At 40.0% G+C, this 22,649-nt stretch overlaps 3 protein-coding genes across 3 annotated transcripts; all 3 read right to left on the bottom strand.

Moving 5' to 3' along the window:
- Positions 1 to 860: 860 nt before the first annotated feature.
- LOC126819439 (actin, cytoplasmic) lies at positions 861 to 5,398 on the bottom strand. Its single transcript, XM_050547474.2, has 2 exons — positions 5,185 to 5,398; positions 861 to 2,287 (listed from the first exon to the last, which is right to left on the bottom strand). The coding sequence occupies exons 1-2, from the start codon at positions 5,305 to 5,307 to the stop codon at positions 1,283 to 1,285; spliced, it is 1,128 nt and encodes a 375-aa protein (XP_050403431.1). The 5' UTR covers positions 5,308 to 5,398; the 3' UTR covers positions 861 to 1,282.
- Positions 5,399 to 10,083: 4,685 nt separating this feature from the next.
- On the bottom strand, positions 10,084 to 17,007 carry LOC126819440 (actin, cytoplasmic). Its single transcript, XM_050547475.2, has 2 exons — positions 16,791 to 17,007; positions 10,084 to 11,460 (listed from the first exon to the last, which is right to left on the bottom strand). The coding sequence occupies exons 1-2, from the start codon at positions 16,911 to 16,913 to the stop codon at positions 10,456 to 10,458; spliced, it is 1,128 nt and encodes a 375-aa protein (XP_050403432.1). The 5' UTR covers positions 16,914 to 17,007; the 3' UTR covers positions 10,084 to 10,455.
- Positions 17,008 to 18,747: 1,740 nt separating this feature from the next.
- Positions 18,748 to 21,910, bottom strand: LOC126819441 (actin, cytoplasmic-like). Its single transcript, XM_050547476.2, has 2 exons — positions 21,721 to 21,910; positions 18,748 to 19,914 (listed from the first exon to the last, which is right to left on the bottom strand). The coding sequence occupies exons 1-2, from the start codon at positions 21,841 to 21,843 to the stop codon at positions 18,910 to 18,912; spliced, it is 1,128 nt and encodes a 375-aa protein (XP_050403433.1). The 5' UTR covers positions 21,844 to 21,910; the 3' UTR covers positions 18,748 to 18,909.
- Positions 21,911 to 22,649: the final 739 nt, after the last annotated feature.

The raw sequence follows: 22,649 nt of genomic DNA, 5'->3' as shown, positions 1-22,649 counted from the left end.
ATAATCACGCCCTTTTTTTTATTTCAATACGGTTGCCGATAATTGAATATTAAAGAATTACCAATCGGTTAATAACATTTTTAGCACCATAAATGAAGTCTTTTTTATTGGTGTACGATTTTCTGTTTAAGACGCGGGATTTAACATCCACCCAACACAAACTAGGTCTTTTCGGGACTAATGTACGCTACAACTCTAATTCATTAATTCGTATACGTATAGGGGTGTCTTTAGCTGTGGGAGGGAACACGATAACCCGGAGAAAACCCACGAGGTTGGACAGGCGACCCTACTCCCTTGTCAAGTACAACCGGGGATTCGAAACCACGCCAGTTGACTCAATGACAGACCTTATGATACAGCACGCACGGTTATATCATCTTGATCTTGTTGAGGATAAAGCCCCAAACTATAACGCTACAGCTTATATAAACGTAAACGAAAAAAAAAGCATAGGGCGTATCGAACACGGCGTGCGATATCCATTACTACTTGCAGCTAAATGAAATAAGATGGGGTTTAACGTCCTATTTTTCTACTCCATATGGGCGAATGAAGACGCCATGCATGCTATGAGTGAAATTATTTCCAATTCCAACTGTCAAGGGTTCAGTAACGTGCACTTCAATGTGTACACGCCGCGGTACCTAGATTTTTCTTCCCATCCGAATGATTAGACGTTGTTCCTTGCCAGCCTTCCATACTGTACCACCAACAAGGAGAAACCACGCCGGAAAACCCGAGGAACGACAGCTAAATGACGTTTGAGTTCAAAAGTAAATGACGAAGATCAATTCCATGTTACAGGAATGCGGCGCTTATCAATTTCCATATTTTAAAAAGACAACACAACATTAATCTTAGTTTAAAAAAAGGTATTTTTTTAAATAATTTTGTTAAAAAAGGGTGCGTATTCAACAACAATAAAATGATTAAGTTAATAATTCAACAGATTGGGTACGTATTGAGAGTTTTTGTTCATCAGTAACTTCAGATTTAGTTTCACAAACTAACATATAGTTAAGTTTTATTTCAATAATTCGCTTGCGCGTAGGGGTCGTTAACAGTGGGAGGAAACCGGAGCTCCCGGAAAAAACCCACGAGGTTAGACTGGCGACCCTACTCCTTGTCACGTTCAAGCGAGGAATCGAAACGGCGCCACTTGACTCAATGATAGACCTTGTGATTTCATACGCACACGTTAAACCACTAGACCATCCAACCGCCCATAAAGTTTATCACAAGGATGTTTGTTAGTACATGCACTGGAGAATGGGATGGTTTAGAAGCACTTTCTGTGGACGATAGCTGGACCGGATTCATCATATTCTTGTTTGGAGATCCACATCTGTTGGAAGGTCGAGAGAGAAGCCAAGATGGAACCACCAATCCATACGGAATATTTCCTCTCTGGTGGGGCAATAATTTTAATCTTCATTGTAGGGGGAGCCAAGGCAGTGATTTCTTTCTGCATTCTGTCGGCAATACCAGGATACATGGTAGAACCTCCAGATAATACAGTATTGGCATACAAGTCTTTACGGATATCAACATCACATTTCATTATAGAATTGTAAGTTGTTTCATGAATACCAGAAGATTCCATACCTAAGAAAGATGGTTGGAAAACAGCTTCTGGGCATCGGAATCTTTCGTTACCAATAGTGATGACTTGACCATCAGGAAGTTCATAACTCTTTTCCAAAGATGATGACGAGGCAGCCGTTGACATTTCTTGTTCAAAATCAAGAGCAACATAACATAACTTTTCCTTGATATCTCGGACAATTTCTCTCTCAGCTGTGGTAGTGAATGAGTAACCTCTCTCGGTCAAAATTTTCATCAAGTAATCGGTCAAATCTCGGCCAGCTAAATCCAATCTTATGATGGCATGTGGAAGGGCATAACCTTCATAGATTGGAACCGTGTGGGAAACACCATCACCAGAATCTAGTACAATACCAGTGGTACGACCAGAAGCGTACAAGGATAATACAGCTTGGATAGCAACATACATAGCTGGTGAATTAAAGGTTTCAAACATGATTTGGGTCATCTTTTCTCTGTTGGCTTTAGGGTTGAGGGGAGCTTCAGTTAAAAGGACGGGATGTTCTTCTGGAGCAACTCGAAGTTCATTGTAGAAAGTGTGATGCCAGATCTTTTCCATATCATCCCAGTTGGTGACGATACCGTGTTCAATGGGGTATTTTAAGGTGAGGATACCTCTTTTGGATTGGGCTTCATCTCCAACATAACTGTCTTTCTGTCCCATACCAACCATGACACCCTGAAAAATACAAGATACAATTCATAAATATACAAATTTAGAAGTAATTATTTTATTTCGTATTATAGATATCTATAATAGATGTCTTTCTAGACAATTTAATGTGGAGAACTGTAATTTATAATATTGAAGTGTTCATTAGCGAGTGATATTGTGATAGAATTCATGAGGGGGAGGGGTGGATGGCCGAATGGTTAGCACGTGCGCGCTGTATCATAAGGCCTGTCATTGTGTCAACTGGCGTTGTTTCGAATCCCCGGTTGTACGTGACAAGGCGTAGAGTCGCCTGTCTAACCTCGTGGGTTTTCTCCGAGTCCTCCGGTTTCCTACCACTGCTAAAGACTGTTTGTGTCGAGTGGATGTTAAACCCCATTTCTCTATCTTTCTCTTGTGATAGAATTCTATTCTTGGCAATTTCTGCACTCAATTATGTTGACGCTTATAACGATCGCTATCCAATCCGTTTCAAATTGAACTGCAAATTATCAGTAGAAAACAAATGAAATGAAATGAAATAAAATAGAGTTTAACGTCCTACTGTTCTGCTCCTAACCTGGGCTAATGAAGACGGGCATACGCCATACAGTGTGCTATGAGGGAAATAGAAATTTTGCCCGGACAGCGGCACTACGGCCTACTCTTATATCGAATTCCTACTGCCAGGGGATATTTTACGTGCACGCCAATGTGTACACGGGACCTCGGTTTTTCGTCCCATCCGAACGACTAGACAGCTTTCCTTGTCAACCCCTCCGTCCTGCATCACTGACAAGGGAGAACCACGCAGGAAAATCTGGATGAACTTTTTCGGCCAATGCAGGGATCGAACACCCGACCTCCAGGCTAGCGAGCTAGCGTCTTACCCACTTAGCCACGTGATCCCCCAGTAGAAAACGACAACAACTCTCGTACAAAAGGTCCTAAAGTAGCTGGATGCTAGTATCTGGAGGACATCTAGACTAGGATCTCAGCGATACACAAGGGGTTGCAGGATAAAGTAGAAATAAGGACACCTTAGTCCGAAACGTCTAAATAAATACAACCTTAACTTCTACTTGGAGTTCATCTTTTCTATTGGTTTGAGGGGCTACTATTCTACTTATTACTTCAAATTAGTGAGATGAAGAACCCTATTGTCACTGGATTTCAATTTTCGTTAATTACTTATAAGAGTCATGGTCCCTTTTCTAGAGCAAAATCAATCGTTCGGTCGTTGAAATTTATATGCATTGTTGATATCAGTGACCTTATAATCATATTGAATTTCAACGATTGACGATAATAACGTTCAGAGTAATAGCCTTTGTTCAATTTATAAAATCTTGTGATGGTTCTAGATTTTTATTACAATCTCAAAATATAAAACAATATTCCATGCCATGATAGAGTAGGTAAAATATATTCATATTCATTTTACGGTTGTAACATAGTGTTGTCGTATTTTCATAGCTTTATATATGAAGACCACGTTGTGCGGCCCAGACAATGCAAATTGTGCAGAAGTTTATAGCATGCGTTAGGTTTTTTTTATCAACAGACATCCGGGTTATTTTGAGCCAATATTTAATCATTTTATACTTGAGTGACATGAATAGGGTGCCTCCCCAGTTCGTCATAGACTGCTATGCTGGTGGGTGTTTGAGTTGACGTGCACTTGTTCAATATTTGGATACTCGACATAACCCCATCCTATCAAACAAAAAGAGGGATTTTTCTGTTGTTAAATTGAATTTACAGCTAAATTTATAAAGCATATTCATAGCCTTTACTGGCATTCATGTTTTACATGACCCTCATTTTTGTGTCTCAATATTTCATTGTTGTTGACGATTTTGTCTTATTCATTGGTTTTAATCTTAAACCCCTAACCCTGAATTTATAGGTTTTAATCTTAAATACCTGACCCTAGCCCTAACCCTAGTCCTAAAATGTAAAAGTGATGGAAATAGAAAAGGAGTCGGATCAAACATGACCGCCCTTTTGTTCCTTGTTGAGCTAGATGAGAGCAGGTGCTATGCCAAGCTAATTTAGGGGTAAAGAGAACACCTAATATGCTGAGACAGCCTCGATTGTCTTTCCTTCGTAATACAATTTTTCGTTTTTCGCATCCTCTTAACTCACCTTCTCTTCTAATAGAAAGTGCAGGGGGACTGCACCATACAAAATTTACACAAAACCAAATACACGGACAGGACATCATACTCAGGAAAACACAAACATACAGACAATTCAAAAAAGTGAATGGATCCGGGGGCTAGACGCAAGCGTCCACTGCGCTGTACAGTCCCGGGTCTGTAGTGACACAGACTTCACTCAAATTTGAAAACAATAGGACTTTTGTTTTACTTAAGTTAACTTTCATACCGTAATAGCTGCTAAACTTAGAAATACTGTTAATTTGCTTTTATAGCCTTCTAGCTACAGGTTATCGTCCATTCTGCTTGAAATTTAGATTTGTGAAATTAGCGAGTAAATAACAAGCATAATATGAGCCGTGGCCACAACAAAACGACAATAATTATATAGGTCAAATTCAGCTGGATGTATTTATAAGGATATAAATACCATTTGTTATGCAAGGTCTAATATATACCTTACAAGCATTATTAATATAATTTAATATACTTTTAGAAACCTCTGTAAACCTTATTCTATGTTCTTGATGTTTATTATTGTTATTGTACTTTGTATTGTATGCTTTACCATACTCGTGTATATACCATGCAGTTGTGTAATAAAGGTGATAGATTGAAAATTTGTCTACGTTCCGCATCAACTGCAGACGATATAGAATATTAAATGGCGAGCAGAGGTATTGGCTCAAAATACAAAGTGGACTTTTGTAAAACACTGGCGATTTTTTCCGAGTTTTAAATTCAGTACTAATTTTCACATACCTGATGTCTTGGTCGTCCAACAATTGATGGGAAAACAGCTCTTGGAGCATCATCACCGGCGAAACCGGCTTTGCACATACCAGATCCATTATCAATAACGAGTGCTGCTACGTCTTCGTCCATGGTGAAATATTTTGTATTATATAATAGTTATATGGATACTAACAACCTGAGCTCTTTCCTCAAGCCCTTCTGTTTCTAGAATGTTCAACCGCTCAGCCCACGCATGGTATTTATATGCTCGGCGTGTAACCCGCGCGAGGTCGCTGTTTTGGGGCGTACCACACTGCTTTCCAAGAAATCGCATCGCTTGGGTAATTCCACTTTGATAACTATTCATAGACCAGTTTCTCACACCTGTCATACTAGTCGACTCAAATATGACGACAGGCATTAGCTCTCCTTATAAGGCAGTTGCATTAATTCAGGCGTATCATCGTGAGAGAGAGAAAGAGAGGGAGAGAGAGAGAGAGAGAGAGAGATTGCATGCACGAGAGTGAAGACGTGTTAACATCAGACAAGTGAAAGCTAGTTTCGACCTTTGTCTATTTTGATAAACGATATAAACATTAACCTCAATGCCCAGAGAATGTATTTAGGCTAAACTGTGTAGGTATTTTCGCTTGGTTAGCGCCGTGAAACGGCCCCAACCAACAAACTTTCCCTTATCAACGTTACATCACCCAACCGGAAGCCATCGATCTCAAAAACAAACATATTAGTGTTTTCCAGTAATCCCGAAGAAACAACATATATTTTGCCAATAAAACTCATAATTGGACCCTCATTGTGCTAATCTTACTCCTGTCTGAAGATATTAAAGCCATTCCTGGATCCAAATGTCAAACCATTAATCTACCCCTTTGGGCTCTGTGATGTACCTGTCACCCGGAATCGCAACATAGATCATGTATCGAACTTTGTTCTGCAGATTACGAACTCCTTCACAACCCGGAGGGATTGGATGGCCGAATGGTTCGCGTGTGCGCGCTGTATCATAAAATCTGTCATTGAATCAATTTGCGTGGTTTCGATTCCCCGGTTGTACGTGACAAGGAGTAGGGTCGCCTGTCCAAAGTCGTGGGTTTTCTCCGGGGACTCCAGTTTACTCCAACTGCTAAAGATCCCTACGCGCAAGCGAATTATGGAAATAAAATTGAACCATATTCTTAGCCTAGACCATATAATACCCCATTATAAACTGTTTTCCCAGATTTTGCTAAAGAAGTATATCATCGCATCTTAATTTGAAGTTATTTTTATGGTGTGTTTTCACTTATGCGTATCCCATTCAGATCGACAGTCCTTTCATATCATAAAAAGCTATTAATGTCGCTGACAAGATTTTGTAAAGTAACGGTGAATTTAGAATTGTGTTTAAAGGCATGTGCACACCAAAAGATTATATGTCTGCGATATGGGATACTCGATTGAACGTTCTGGAAATGAATTCTCGCAATTCCACGAATAGTGGCAGTTGACATATTGAGTAAAAATGTACCTAACCAGGCCACGATAGCTGAAACATGTAAGTTGTGTTTAGTTACGTCATGATTCTATTCAACACGTCAGTTGTCGGAGTTATGCCCGGACAGCAGCTTATCCGCCTACTCTTTACCAAGTTCATACTGTCAAGGTTTCTTTTAGTGCTCCCATGCGTGTAGACCTTTAACCCACACACGGGCCCAACTCCAATGTGTGTAAGGCCTGTAACACACACCGAAACATAGCTCCCGTGTGTGTAGGCCTGTAACACACACCGAAACATAGCTCCCATGTGTGTAGGCCTGTAACAGACACCGAGGCACAACTCCCATGTGTTTAGGCGTTTAACCCACCCCGAGGCACAGCTCCCGTGTGTGTAGGCCTTTAAACCACACCGAGGCACAGCTCCCGTGTGTGTAGGCCTCTAACCAACACCGAGGCCCAACTCCCGTGTTTGTAGCCCTTTAACCCACACAAGGGCCCAGCTCCAATGTGTATAGGCCTTTAACCCACACCGAGGCACATGAGATCCAAATCCCATGTGTGTAGACCTTTAACCCACCTCGAGGCCCAGTTCGCATGTGTGTAGGCCTGTCACCCACTCCGAGATCCAAATCCGATGTGTGTAGGCTATTAACCCCACTCCGAGATCCAAATCCCATGTGTGTAGGCCTTTAACATACACTGTTACACAATCACGTTATCTCATTTACATAGCGAATATTTAATTTATTCATCACCCCTTTAGATACCTGTTATAGTTTAATGTATTTATCTATGTATAGTGTAGTTTATATCTCCACTGATAACACTAATCCTGGGTATCACGTGTTCAAATAATCACGCCCTTTTTTTTTTATTTCAATACGGTTGCCGATATTTAAATAATAAAGAATTACCAATCGGTTATTTAATAACATTTCTAGCACTGTAAATGGAGTCTATGTCATTGGTGTACGACTTTCTTTTTTTAAGACGTGGGATTTAACAGTCACTCAACACAAACTACGTCATTTCGGGACTAGCATCTTATAACTTTAATTTATTAATTCGCATACATTTAGAAGGATTGTAGGCTGTGGGAGCAAAGAAGATAACCCGGAGATAAACCCACGAGGTTAGGCAGGCAACACCACTTCTTGTCACAACTAAGTCTTCGAATGAAACCACGAATATTGCCCGGTTAATGCCACTTTGTTTAACATATCTGATTATGTAGGCTATGTCATCTTGTTGAGGGTAAAGCCCCAAACCCCGTTAAAAGGCTACAAGTTATATAAACATATAAACGTAAACGACACAAATAGAGAGAGAGAGAGAGAGAGAGAGAGGTGTTATTAGTTCCGAAATGACCTGTTTGTGTCGCGTGAACGTTAAACCTCATTTCTCTCTCTCTCTCTCTCTCTCGAAAACCCACGAGGTTGGACAGACGACCCTACTCCTTGTTTTAAGTACAACCGGGAATTTGAAACAGCTAAATGAAATAATTGGGCTTAGCGTCCTAGTTCTACACTCCTATTTATCTGCTCCATTCAGGCGAATGAAGACGGACATGCGCTATGCGTGCTTTGAGGGACATTTTGCCGGGAAAGCCGCGATGCGATCTAGTCTTCATTCTAATTCCAACTGTCAAGGGTTCACTTACGAGCGCACCGATGAGACCTCGGTTTTTCCTACCATTCGAAGGACTAGACACCGTTCCTTGCACGGCCGTCCACACTGCTCAATTGACAAGAGGAAACCACAACTAAACGAGTCAATGGTTTAAATTAAATGTACACGCCCAACGTACGTCGATCATCGTCAATATGACATTTAATGTATTTGTCTTATCAATGTAAATTCAATCCAAGTTCAATATAGATACTATAGACCTACTAATATGTCTATATTAGGCGTTGTAACGTATATTACTAAGGGGCGTGATTATCCTCTATGTGGGGGTCACTTCTATATTTATTGTGAATGCATCGTCAAAATATAGGTTACCACTCGACACCATTTATTACAGCTTGTAAGCTAGGCCTATATATAGTATCTATTTTGTTCATATAAAATGTGAAATTTGCTTATTTGTACGGTGTACACGTAAGAGAGAGAGAGAGAGCGAGAGAGAGAGAGAGAGAGAGAGAGCGAAGGATCCGAAGAAAACCCACAAACAAGCGAGGAATCGATCGAATCCACACCAGTTGACTAAAAGACAGACATTATGATACAACGCTAACCATTCGCCCCCCCCCACCTTATTTCAGTGATAAAAGGCCTTGTTTTCTACAAACTACATTACTACACAAGGACGTTAAACCCCATTTCATTTCATTTCACAATACTACACCTCTAGTCTAAAGTTTAAATGATAATGACAAAGGATGCTAGATTGACTGATGGACAATTACCTTTGACCTCAAATTGAAATCTTGGTGAAAATCCTCGAAGCAAGGTTATAATTGAAAGGTGAACAAGATTATTCTCGAGATAAGTTTTACGTTTCGTTGTTCAGTCCTCCACACAACCCAGATAAGGGACCGTTTAGTGTTAATTTCTCAACGGCCATTAACAATTACGGCAAGATACTATTTAAGCACGATATTAAATACTATTTGGATGGCCTAGTGGTCTAGAGTGCTGCGCTTCGACCTCTAGCTGGCCGGTCACCTTTGGCTTGCGGCTGTGGTTTCGATCCCTGGTGTGAGCGTATGTGGCTTGGAGATAGGGGGCGCCTACTCAACCTCGTGGGTTTACTCCGGGTACACTGAGAACAACACCAACTATTTACCTTTACCCAGTGATGTGGTTGGAAAGAAAGGGGACAATTACCGAAAAGGTTGAACCACCCTAATAATGTAAATTAGTGACTGATGCGGTTCACAATTCATATGTTAAAATTTCTATCCACAGACGACCTGCAGCCACGGTGGCTCAGTAAGTAAGACGTTGGATCGCTAACCTGGAGGTCCCATGTTCGATCCCGGTGTTGCCCGAGAAAGTTCGTGTATGACGGAGCTTGTGGCAATGGACTACGTTAAGTCGTTCAAATGGTACGGAAAACGGGGGTCCAGCATCCACATTGGCTTGAACGTAAAAGACCCCTGAATAGTTGGAATTCAATACAAGATTAGGCCGTAGTGCCGCTGTCCGGGCAAAATGTTGCACATAGCACACTGTATGGCGTATGTCCGTCTTCATTAGCCCAGTCGGAGCAGAACAGCAGGACGTCAACCCCCATTTCATTTCAGAAGACGACCTTTCCGTTGTAACAGGTCATTTATGTTTATAAGTAATGGTGAGCCTTAAGATGCCCCTTAACAAAACCAATTTACCTGCAACGATCTCGACATTCGTTTGTGCTTCAAATTAGAGACAAGCAGCGTTTAATATCAATTTTCATACTTTAAAAAGACAACACAACATTAATCTTAGTAAAAAAAAAAGTATCTTTTTAATAATTTTGTTAAAAAAAGGGTACGTATATTCAACAACAATAAAATGATTAAGTTAATATAATTCAACAGATGGGGTATGTATTAGGAGTTTTTTTTCATAATTCACTTCAGATTTAGTTTCACAGACTAACATATGGTTAAATGTTATTTGAATAATTCGCTTCAGATTTAGTTTCACAGACTAACATATGGTTAAATGTTATTTGAATAATTCGCTTCAGATTTAGTTTCGGGACTAACATATAGTTCAATTTTATTTCAATAATTCATTTTAGATTTAGTTTCACAGACAAAGTTTATCACAAAGATGCTTGCTAGTACATGTACTGGAGAATTTGATGGTTTAGAAACATTTTCTGTGAACGATAGCTGGACCGGATTCATCATATTCTTGTTTGGAGATCCACATCTGTTGGAAGGTCGAGAGAGAAGCCAAAATAGAGCCACCAATCCATACGGAATATTTTCTCTCTGGTGGTGCAATAATTTTTATCTTCATTGTAGGGGGAGCCAAGGCTGTAATTTCTTTCTGCATTCTGTCGGCAATACCAGGATACATGGTAGAACCTCCAGATAATACAGTATTGGCGTACAAGTCTTTACGGATATCAACATCACATTTCATTATAGAATTGTAAGTTGTTTCATGAATACCAGAAGATTCCATGCCTAAGAAAGATGGTTGGAAAACAGCTTCTGGGCATCGGAATCTTTCGTTACCAATAGTGATGACTTGACCATCAGGAAGTTCATAACTCTTTTCCAAAGATGATGACGAGGCAGCCGTTGACATTTCTTGTTCGAAATCAAGAGCAACATAACACAACTTTTCTTTGATATCTCGGACAATTTCTCTCTCAGCTGTGGTAGTGAATGAGTAACCTCTCTCGGTCAAGATTTTCATCAAGTAATCGGTTAAATCTCTACCAGCCAAATCCAATCTCATGATGGCGTGGGGAAGGGCATAACCTTCATAGATGGGTACAGTGTGGGTGACACCATCACCAGAATCCAGTACAATACCAGTGGTACGACCAGAAGCATACAAGGATAATACAGCTTGGATAGCAACATACATAGCTGGTGAATTAAAGGTTTCAAACATGATTTGGGTCATCTTTTCTCTGTTGGCTTTGGGGTTGAGGGGAGCTTCAGTTAAAAGGACGGGATGTTCTTCTGGAGCAACTCGAAGTTCATTGTAGAAAGTGTGATGCCAGATCTTTTCCATATCATCCCAGTTGGTGACGATACCGTGTTCAATGGGGTATTTCAAGGTGAGGATACCTCTTTTGGATTGGGCTTCATCTCCAACATAACTGTCTTTCTGTCCCATACCAACCATGACACCCTGAAAAATACAAGATACAATTCATAAGTTTAGAAGTAATCATTTTATTTCGTATTATAGATATCTATAATAGATGTCTTTCTAGACAATTTATTTTGGAGAACTGTAGTGAAAATATACTGAAGTGTTCATAAGCCAATGTTTTGTTTATGTTGATATTCTATGGCAATCTTTGTCAATTATGTTGATGCCTATCAACTTCAAAATCAAACGATCGTTATCTAATCCGTTTCAAATTCAACTGCATTACTTCAATTTAGTGAGACGAAGAACCTTTTCGTTAGTCATGGCCCCTTCTGATTAAAGCTTGTGAACGCTCTAGCAGCTAAAGCGATCGTTGTTGACATGAGTGACCTTATAATCAGACTGAATTTCAAAGATTGGCGTTAATAATGTCTAGAGTTATGGCCCTTATTTAATTTATAAAATGTTGTGAAGCTTCTAGCTGTACAGGTTATCGCCCAATCTGCTTGAAATTTAGATTAGTGAAATTAGCGAGTAATAACAAGCATCCTCTGGGCCGTGGCCACAACAAAACGACAATTATATAGGAACTACACAGGAAGGTGGAAGCAGTCCCAGTTATGGGCAAAATCACAACAGAAACGATCCTATCATAGTTCGCAACCTGATTAAAACAGATCCTATTTCGTTTCGTTTTTATAGTTCAAAATTTCGTTTTACTTGTCTTTACTACACTATGATCTGGAAGAGTTGTTATCATTGACGCGTTCTGAATAGTGTGAGGTATTAGCCAATGAAACGGTCTGTTACGGCGAGCTTTAGGCGTGTTTTGCACGAAATTGTGAGTAATTCACTTAGTAACATCAATGCTGATTGGTTAATCAAATGTCTGACGTCATAGGGTCAAAAGCCGCTCCTATGACTTCTGACACGACCTATCGCTACAACCGGTCAGATCTTCATGTAGTGTAGGCCATGGAAAGTATTAAAAAAAACGAAACGAAATATAGATCTGTATTTTAATCAGATTGTCATAGTTCGACGATTGTAATCATCTGATCCGCTTTATATTTACGTTATTTTTGATTTTGTCGATGAATAATAATTACAGCAGTTTCTGATAGTTACATATAGAGTTATTGCCCTTGGAAGGGTGTCCCGCCATAAATAAATATCTCCAAATATCTCGACAATTACACCACAATATCTATATATCCACCAAGCTTTTATGACCATTTATTGACAGGGAGTAGGGTCGCCTGTCCAACCTCGTGGGTTTTCTCCGGGTCCTTCTACTGCTAAAGACCCCTACGCGCAAGCGTGTTATTGAAATAAAAAATTTAAACCATATTATGTTAGTCCCGAAATGACCTAGTTTGTGTCGAGTGGACGTTAAATCTCTCTCTCTCTCTCTGGCCATCTAATGTAATTCCGTCGGCTTTTCGGGTAGAAATCGTGAAATAAGCTTTATTTTGTAGGTTTTGATGTTTATTGACAAAAAAACAATGTTGACATTTTTTCTGAGTAGGTCTTCATACTATGGGAGGGTATTATCTGAGGGCAGCCATTTTGCGATAATATTGCAACTTGGTTTTTTTTATTTTCACCTTATTTATCATGTTATCGACATATCAACTGTGATTTGGCAATGCTTTGATATTGACAGGGGTCATGACTATATTTCAGATTTTTTTCCATCACTTCATGAAGTTATTTCCAAGATGGCGACCATTTTGGGCGGGAAAATCGGACCATGTGCTGATTTTGATTAAGTACCAGTGTTTGGTGTCAATATATATGTTTTCGGGGTCACAGATTCCATTCCTGACATTTACAGTCTTGTCTTGCAAAATGATCACGTGTTCACATACTTAGCATATTTCGAAATGGCGGCCATTTTTTACGGGAAAATGGGACGATGTGCAGATTTTGATTAAGCAGTAGTGTTTGGTGTCAATATATATGTTTTCAGGGGCGCAGAATCCATTTCTGACATTTACAATCTTGTAAAATGAGTATATGTTCACATATTCATCATATTTACAATATTGCTGTCACTTGTGGCGGGAAAATCGGACGATATTCTGATTTCGATTAAGTAGTTGTCTTTAGTGTCAATTTCGCATATTTCCAAGATGGCGGAACGTTTTCTAAACACATTATCATCATTTTGTTCTGTGTCCAATTCTGCTACGTAGGCTATTAGCTTGTAGCACATTCCTGAAAGCCGGTACCGTGTCGCACCCATTTGGTATATTATCCAACGATGAAAATTCCTCATCCGAGATGATCACTCAGCTGAAATCGATTTTCCTATTCATTCGGTCTCCTGACATGAAGGCGAGGTAACGGCAGCATGGGGCGTGTGGCAAGAAATTGACACGCGCACATCATGCTCATGCCACACCAAGCGATTACTACGCCCAGTGCGCTCCAGTCAAGCTGTGGCTACGCGCAAAGTGTTCCACCATGATCTTGCAGTTACCCGTCAGACCGGGATACGTTCTCACCACACTCCAGTGACGTGCCTACCGGGCGCAAGACGCTCTCTTGCCACGCCTACAGAGACTGTGCAGTGCTCACCCCGTCCTCATTCACTTTCAAAGCAGATAACCACCCAAAGTCAAGCAATCAAGAACATTTTATAGTTTTCTTGATGTTTCCTCTTTGGATGCTAGACTGGAGTTGATGGGCGAAGCTCAGTGTCTTCCCTATATAGATATAATGGCCATAACAGCGTAGCAAGCATACGGCCATGAGCTTCGTTCGACCTTGATCTTGCAGTTACCCGTCAACCCGGGACACGTGCTCACCACACTCCCGTGACGTGCCTACCGGGCGTAAGACGCTCTCTTGTCACGCCTACAGAGACTGTGCAATGCTCACTCCGTCCTCATACACTTTCAAAGCAGATAACCAGCCAAAGTCAAGCAATCAAGAACATTTTATAGTTTTCTTGATGTTTCCTCTCTGGGTGCTAGACGACTGGAGATGATGGGCGAAACTCAGTATCTTCCCTATATAGACATAAGGGCCGTAACAGCGTAGCAAGCATGCGGCAAAGAGCTTCGTTTCAGCCTGGTGGCAACGTGGTTAAGGGTGGTGGGGACGTGGCTGTAAGTGAAATACATGCTAAGTAGCCCTCGTGGCATATATTAAGTTATAAACTGACTTCCAGGCTGAATGTGGAACGAGCATGTGGAATACTGTTGAGTTGGAAACATAAAGTATGTTACCACTTACACAACAACGTGGCCGGCCACAAAGGTTTCTTATAGCAAGTATTACTATTTCACTTGCAGTCATTAATTTTTTTTCTCCGTATACCGCTTTATAATATACATTTCTGTTCTACTTTTTAATTTATTAATTACCTTTTCAATAGTTTCATATTTTTAACAATCGTTAATTTTGTATCTATAACTGACAGACAACATAAACTAAAAGTCTCGATGAAGCCACCAAGTTTGAAAAACAGATTTGAGTCCCACTACTAAAACGCGATCGACCAAATAAATGTGCTATTTTACTGGTACTGGCTTTCGGGAACATGCTACAAGCTTATACATAGCAGAAATGGATTCAGAAACCTTTTCAGTAATGTGTTTAGAAAAATTTTCTGCCACAAAAGGCGGCCATCTTAAAAATATGCTGAATGGATGAACATACCATCATTTCACACAGTTGTAAATGGCAGAAATCGAACTGCCGCCGAAAACATATATTGCACAAAAACCCGACTTCTTAATCAAAATCAGCACATCGTCCCATTTTCCCGCCACAAATGGCAGCCATATTGGAAATATTCTAAATATGTGATCATTTGACACAGTTGTAATTGGCAGAAATGGAATCTGCGTCCCGAAAACATATATCCTGATAGCAAAGACGACTACTTAATCAATATTAGCTCATCGTCCCATTTTTCCGCAAAAAATGTCCGTCATCTTGGAAATATGCAAATAGGTAAACTTGTAATCATTTTAAACAGTTGTAACTGGCAGAAATGGAGTCTATGCCCTTGAAAACATATATATTGATACCAAACACTAGTACTTAATCAAAATCAGCACATCGTCCGATTTTTCCCAACAGAAATGGAAAAATATCTGAAATATAGTCATGACTCCTGCCAATATTAATACATTGCTAAATCAAAGTTGATATGTCGATAACATTGTAAATAAGGTGAAAATAAAAAAAATAAGTTGCAATATTATCGCAAAATGGCTGCCCTCAGATAAATGCCTCCCATACTATGAAGACCTACTCAGAAAAAATGTCAACATTGTTTTTTTTGTCGTTAACATCAAAACCTACAAAATAAAACTTATTCCACGATTTCTACCCGAAAAGCCGACGGATGAGAATTATGTAACAAACCGAATCGGACTATTAATCATCCATAAATAATACACTGAAAGATGGTTACGAGTGTCGGCCATAACATCCGAGCACATGTGAGTAAAAAATAGGTTACGTTCCCTTGTTTTGAAAGTAGTCTCGCTTAACCAGTCTACAGACCATTCTACGTTTCATTGACAGGCCAGGATAATCAAGACTACTTTTTTTACGAAACAACAGAAAGCTGGAACAAGAAATTGAATTTAGAAACACGCACGTTGGAAACTCAACAATTGTTTTAGGAACCTTGTAAAAGTAAAATGAAACTACTGCTAGTATCATGTTCTTGCCCAACGCAAGTATTTCAGAGATATTATGTGTACTAAACCAAAAGATGCCACTCCTAACGCTACAGTTAATGATAAAGCAATTTAAAAAATAAAACGAACGTAATTTCTAAAGCTGCTGTAATAACCAATAAGCTAAATATTACAGCTATTCAGAATCGTAAACAATAGATTTTTTACGGCTGTAATAGTTGATAGATGTGTAGAGAATTGCACGTGCGATGGCTATTTATAGTATCATAGACCCTACCGCTGAGTATTATCATACTGTGCCGTAAGCGAGAAATCAATTCGAGAAAAGCCACTGAAGCGTGTACATTCGCCGTGTCGAGACCAACTTTCTGTTCGGTAAATTTTGGGTGCACGGGTCACTGTACCCTTGGTATATTTCAGAATCTTGTAAACGGATCAAGGATATAAAGCAGGTATCAGGATTTTGCTTTTTATTTACTTAATAAGCTGTTGTTCTCACAGAACAAAATGAGAAAAAAAAATGAGAAAACGCCCAACCCTAATCTATGCCAATATTGTTTAAATATCGGTTGAAAAAAAGTCCGCCGCTGCATGGCTACGAGACAATTCAGCTGAATATATAATACAGATTGTTAAAATACAGTGATATAGACGTCAATGGGAAATTCAAATTGCTCAAATAAAATTTCAATTTTCACATACCTGATGTCTTGGTCGTCCAACAATTGATGGGAAAACAGCTCTTGGGGCATCATCACCGGCGAAACCGGCTTTGCACATACCAGATCCATTATCAATAACGAGTGCTGCTACGTCTTCGTCCATTGTGAAATATTTTGTATTATATTATAATAGTTATATGGATATACATGTACTAACAAACTGAGCTCTTTCCTGAAGCCCGGCTGTTTCTATAATATTGAACCGCGTCGTTCGCTCATTGTATTTATATGCGCTCGAGGATTAACCCGCGTGGGGTTACTGTTTAAATACCATATAAGGACATACTACACTGCTTTCCAAGAAATCGCATCGCTTGAGTGATTCTTGACTTCTCGCACAGGCGTACCAGCCAGGGGGCGGGGGATGGGCAGCAGCCCCTAACTTTCGGACACTCACTTTTCGGGCAGACGGGTACTGAAATGAAATGGGGTTTAACGTCCTACTGTTTTGTCAGACGGGTACAGTGAAAACAAAAATTATTTAGTTGGAAAAATAAAGTGCCCGAAAATTAATAAAACGCTTTACTCTTTCTTTAATTGAATACCACAAATTTGTACTGATTGAAGTGAAGTGGGGTTTAACGTCCTACTGTTCTGCTCCGAACTGGGCTAATGAAGACGGGCATACGCCATACAGTGTGCTATGAGGGAAATTTTGCCCGGACAGCGGCACTACGGTCTACTCTTATATCGAATTCCAACTTTCAAGGGATCTTTTACGTGCACGCCAATGTGTACACGGGGCCTCGGCTTTTCGTCCCATCCGAACGACTAGACAGCTGTCCTTGTCAGGCCCTCCGTCCTGCATCTCTCACAAGGGGATGGGGAGGAACTACGCCGAAAAATCTGGACGAACTTTCTCGGCCAATGCAGGGATCGAACACCCAACCTCCAGGCTAGCGAGCCAGCGCCTTAGCCACAGTGGCCCCAATTTGTACTGAATTTACTATGGATTAAAGCATTTTGTCCGTAGCCATTCTACTTTGTATAACATTTTTCTGACATTGATTATAATTTGTGAATGCAGCTGGAACGGTCTGCTTGGGTGGTTAGAATTCAGGTCGGCATAGAGTGGGATCTCGGTTGCAAACCTTGAAGTTACTTAATTCACGGGCTAGAATAGCAGAAATACGCATTTGAGAGTCCCCCATACCCCGTGATATGTCGCTACCCGACCCAATCTTTTTGGGTTAAAATCTTGTCGATCAGAATTTTTTGGTATCCAATCCAAAAAGCACTAGTCAGGAATTTTGGGTCAAATATTTTGACCCCAAATTATCAAGACGTGGCAAGGAACAACGTTTAATCCTTCAGATGTGACGAAAAACGGAGTTCCAGCATACACATTGGCGTGCACGTAAAAGAACCCTTAACAGTTAGAATTCGATATGAGTAGGTTGTAGTGCCACTGTCCGGGCAAAATTTCCCGCATAGCACACTGTATGGCGTATGTCTGTCTTCATTAGCCGAGTCGGTGCCGTACTGGGGGTTAAGCCCCATTTCAGTTCATTTCAGCAGACAATCTTCCCATTGTATAAAGTCATTTAAAGGAGCTTAATCGCTCATATTTGGGAACTAGAAATTGACACAAATGTAATATGAATGTATTGATTTACATTCAATCGTTTCTGTTTTTACTGTAATTTCTAATCCGCTATGTTCGGTGAAATACGAAATATAAGAATTCCCTCTTTTCCCGGTAAGATCACAACAACGTTGATTTAAATTGACAAATAATTCGGTTTTCAATGTCGAAGACTTTAGATGATATTGGAGTTGGAGACTTATTTAAAGTAAATGACAAGCCTTGGGACGCCCCATAAGAAAAATCAATCTAGCTGCGATGATCTCGACATTCGATTGTACTTCAAGGTTACAGCAAGAAAACACAAAACAATCTTACAAAAAAAATTGATTTTTTTTTAATTTTGTAAAAAAAAAATGGTAGGGTTCAACAACAATAAAATGATTAAGTTAATAATTTAACAGATTGGGTATGTATTGAGAGTTTTTGTTCATAATTCACTTCAGATTTAGTTTCACAGATAAAGTTTATCACAAGGATGCTTGCTAGTAGATGTACTAGAGAAGGGGATGGTTTAGAAGCATTTTCTGTGGACGATTGCGGGGCCGGATTCATCATATTCTTGTTTGGAGATCCACATCTGTTGGAAGGTAGAGAGAGAAGCCAAGATGGAACCACCAATCCATACGGAATATTTCCTCTCTGGTGGGGCAATAATTTTTATCTTCATTGTAGGGGGGGCCAAGGAGGTGATTTCTTTCTGCATTCTGTCGGCAATACCAGGGAACATTGTGGTACCTCCAGATAATACAGTATTGGCATACAAGTCTTTACGGATATCAACATCACATTTCATTATAGAATTGTAAGTTGTTTCATGAATACCAGAAGATTCCATGCCAATGAAAGAAGGTTGGAAAAGCGTTTCTGGGCATCGGAATCTTTCGTTACCAATAGTGATGACTTGACCATCAGGAAGTTCATAACTCTTTTCCAAAGATGATGACGAGGCAGCCGTTGACATTTCTTGTTCGAAATCAAGAGCAACATAACACAACTTTTCTTTGATATCTCGGACAATTTCTCTCTCAGCTGTGGTAGTGAATGAGTAACCTCTCTCGGTCAAGATTTTCATCAAGTAATCGGTCAAATCTCGGCCAGCTAAATCCAATCTTACGATAGCATGGGGAAGGGCATAGCCTTCATAGATGGGAACTGTGTGGGAAACACCATCACCGGAATCTAGTACAATACCAGTGGTACGACCAGAAGCGTACAAGGATAATACAGCTTGGATAGCAACATACATAGCTGGTGAATTGAAGGTTTCAAACATGATTTGGGTCATCTTTTCTCTGTTGGCTTTGGGGTTGAGGGGAGCTTCAGTTAAAAGGACGGGATGTTCTTCTGGAGCAACTCGAAGTTCATTGTAGAAAGTGTGATGCCAGATCTTTTCCATATCATCCCAGTTGGTGACGATACCGTGTTCAATGGGGTATTTCAAGGTGAGAATACCTCTTTTGGATTGGGCTTCATCTCCAACATAACTGTCTTTCTGTCCCATACCAACCATGACACCCTGAAAAATACAAGTAATTAATTTATTTCGTATATCTTTAGATGTGACGTCATCCTTTGATGTTGGTGTACCATTATTTCAGTTGATTGTACGGGCAAAGTGCCAAGCGTACATTATTTATACAAGTTGAAATATTGAAACGGGGTGACATATTTCATTGAAATGCACGGCTTAGTGTCTATATTTTAAGTTGTTTATACATACATTATGCAAGAGGTAAATCTGCCTATTTCTGATCTTTCTTTAGGCCTGAAATGTTATCTAAATTAATAGACATTAACTTGTCCTAGACCATAATCAACTCGATGACATCGCTAGCCCACGATATTTACTGGATTAGGAACCGATTTGTTGCTCAACTTTTATTCAGGATTTAATCATGAAATGGATAATCAAGGCTATTTTTTTTATAATAACGACTTTAGTAATGACGATCAAGGCTAGGCCGAAAATTCAATCGCTAAAATCACGGTTCATAGTGAATCAATTGGATTGAAATTTTCAGCAAATTTCCTTTACATTATCTAGTTTGTAACTATTATAGTGAAAACTGTCAGCTCTTTATCTAATCTCCCATAATGTGCCCCTCGTGCAATATCAATATATTACTTAATGTCTCGCACTCGACCATTAAACTACACGTAATAGATGGCTTTCTAGAATATTTAAAGTGAAGAACTGAACGTAGTAAACATATACTCTAATTTCAAATCAGTTATGTTCGGCAAAATACGCCAGAAGTCCCAATCGAATGGCAACTTCTAGTGTCCGGTTATTCCAGTCTATTCCGCATGCTCTCCGAATAAGAATATATAGTCACCGTTAGACATAATTTCTGGGGTATTCTAGCCTTGTCCTTCGAGTCCCTTGTTACAAATTGCGCTGCAACGCATTACGATACACGATTCGTGTACCAATGGTAAAATGTTTATTTTGTCTTAAAAATATTGGATATCAGAAGCCCATCTTTTCCAGGTAAGGTCACAACATCAATGTTGATTTAAATTAAGTAAATCATGTTTTCAATGTGGAAGACTTTGGATGATATTGAGTTTAGAGTCTTGCCTCCTTTAAAGTCATATTGAGTTAAGAGTCTTGCCTCCTTTAAAGTCATATTGAGTTAAGAGTCTTGCCTCCTTTAAAGTCACTGATCGTCACATGAGATAATTGGATTCCTTTGCAAACTACAATTTATGCAAGTTACATCTCTAAAAAGGAAATGCAGTCCAAAATGGTTAAATTCCGTTCAGTGTTCACAAAGATATATCGGGGGCTACGGTGGCTAAGTGGGTAAGACGCTGGCTCGCTAGCCTGGAGGTCGGGTGTTCTTCGATCCTTGCATTGGCCGAGAAAGTTCATCCATATTTTCCAGCGTGGTTTCCCCTTGTCAGTCATGAAGGACGGGGGGAGGGGGGCTGACAAGAACAGCTGTCTGGTCGTTCGGATGGGACGAAAAGCCGAGGTCCCGTGTACACATTGACGTGCACGTAAAAGATCCCTTGGCAGTTGGAATTCGATATAAGAGTAGGCCGTAGAGCCGCTGCCCGGGCAAGATTTCCCTCATAGCACAATGTATGGCATATGCCCGTCTTCATTAGCAGAATAGTAGGACGGTAAACCCCATTTCATTTCATTTCACAAAGATATGATGGATTGAAAATTTGGCAACTGCAGACGATGTAGGATTCTAAATGGGGGAGGAGTGGTGGCTCAGTGAAGCACGCGTTGGCTCACATACCAAACTGGCATTTCGTGAAACGATGGCGGTTTTTCGAACTTTCAAATTCAATACTAATTTTCACAAACCTGATGTCTTGGTCGTCCAACAATGGAGGGGAAAACAGCTCTTGGAGCATCATCACCGGCGAAACCCGCTTTGCACATACCAGATCCATTGTCAATAACGAGTGCTGCTACGTCTTCGTCCATGGTGAAATATTTTGTATAAGATTACTACAAGTATATCGGTATTAACGAAGTAATGTCTTTCCACAAGCCCGGCTGTTTCTAGAATGTTGAACCGGTCAGCTCGCGTATTGTATTTATATGCTCGATGTATAACTCGTACCGCAGTACTTTCCAAGAAATCGCACCACGTGGGTCATTTTAGACTAATTAATATTCATATCCAGTCTAGCATACTGCATTTCGGCGGACGTTGGCTCTCCTTATAAGGCAATTGCAATAACGCACGCGTATCGTTGGCGTTCTAATCTGATTGTGTAACCACTAATCGGATTGTCAGACACTTCGGACTTTAGCTGAAACAACACTCTCCTTTGCAATCAAGACACTTCGGCATCGGTGATAAACCATGCATACAACTACCATGAAACTTATTATTTCAGAAGAATTTACACAAAATTAACCAAAAAACTATTCATCAGAATAAAGTAACATGTGATTTCAAAAGAAATGACGATGGGTTAAACGTCCACTCAACACAAAATATGTCATTTCAGGACTAAGACATGGTTTAATTTTATTTCAATAATAAAAAAATTAGCTTGCTTGCGCGCAGTGGTCTTTAGCAGTAGGGGGAACCGGAGGACCCAGAGAAAACCCACCAGGTTGAACAGGCGACCCTACTCCTTGTCACGTCCAAGCGAGAAATGGAAACCTCGCGTTAACCATTCCCCCACCCCCCTTCTTCAAAGAAAGGAAAATTGTTTGAAATTTTGTTAACGGTCATTTGTCCTGTTTTATTTTTACAGGAGATTGCAAAGGAAATGATC

This window comes from Patella vulgata, chromosome 4, assembly GCF_932274485.2.
Source record: "Patella vulgata chromosome 4, xgPatVulg1.2, whole genome shotgun sequence".
In the NCBI taxonomy this organism is placed as follows: domain Eukaryota; kingdom Metazoa; phylum Mollusca; class Gastropoda; family Patellidae; genus Patella; species Patella vulgata.
This window is presented reverse-complemented; position numbering and strand designations above follow the sequence as displayed.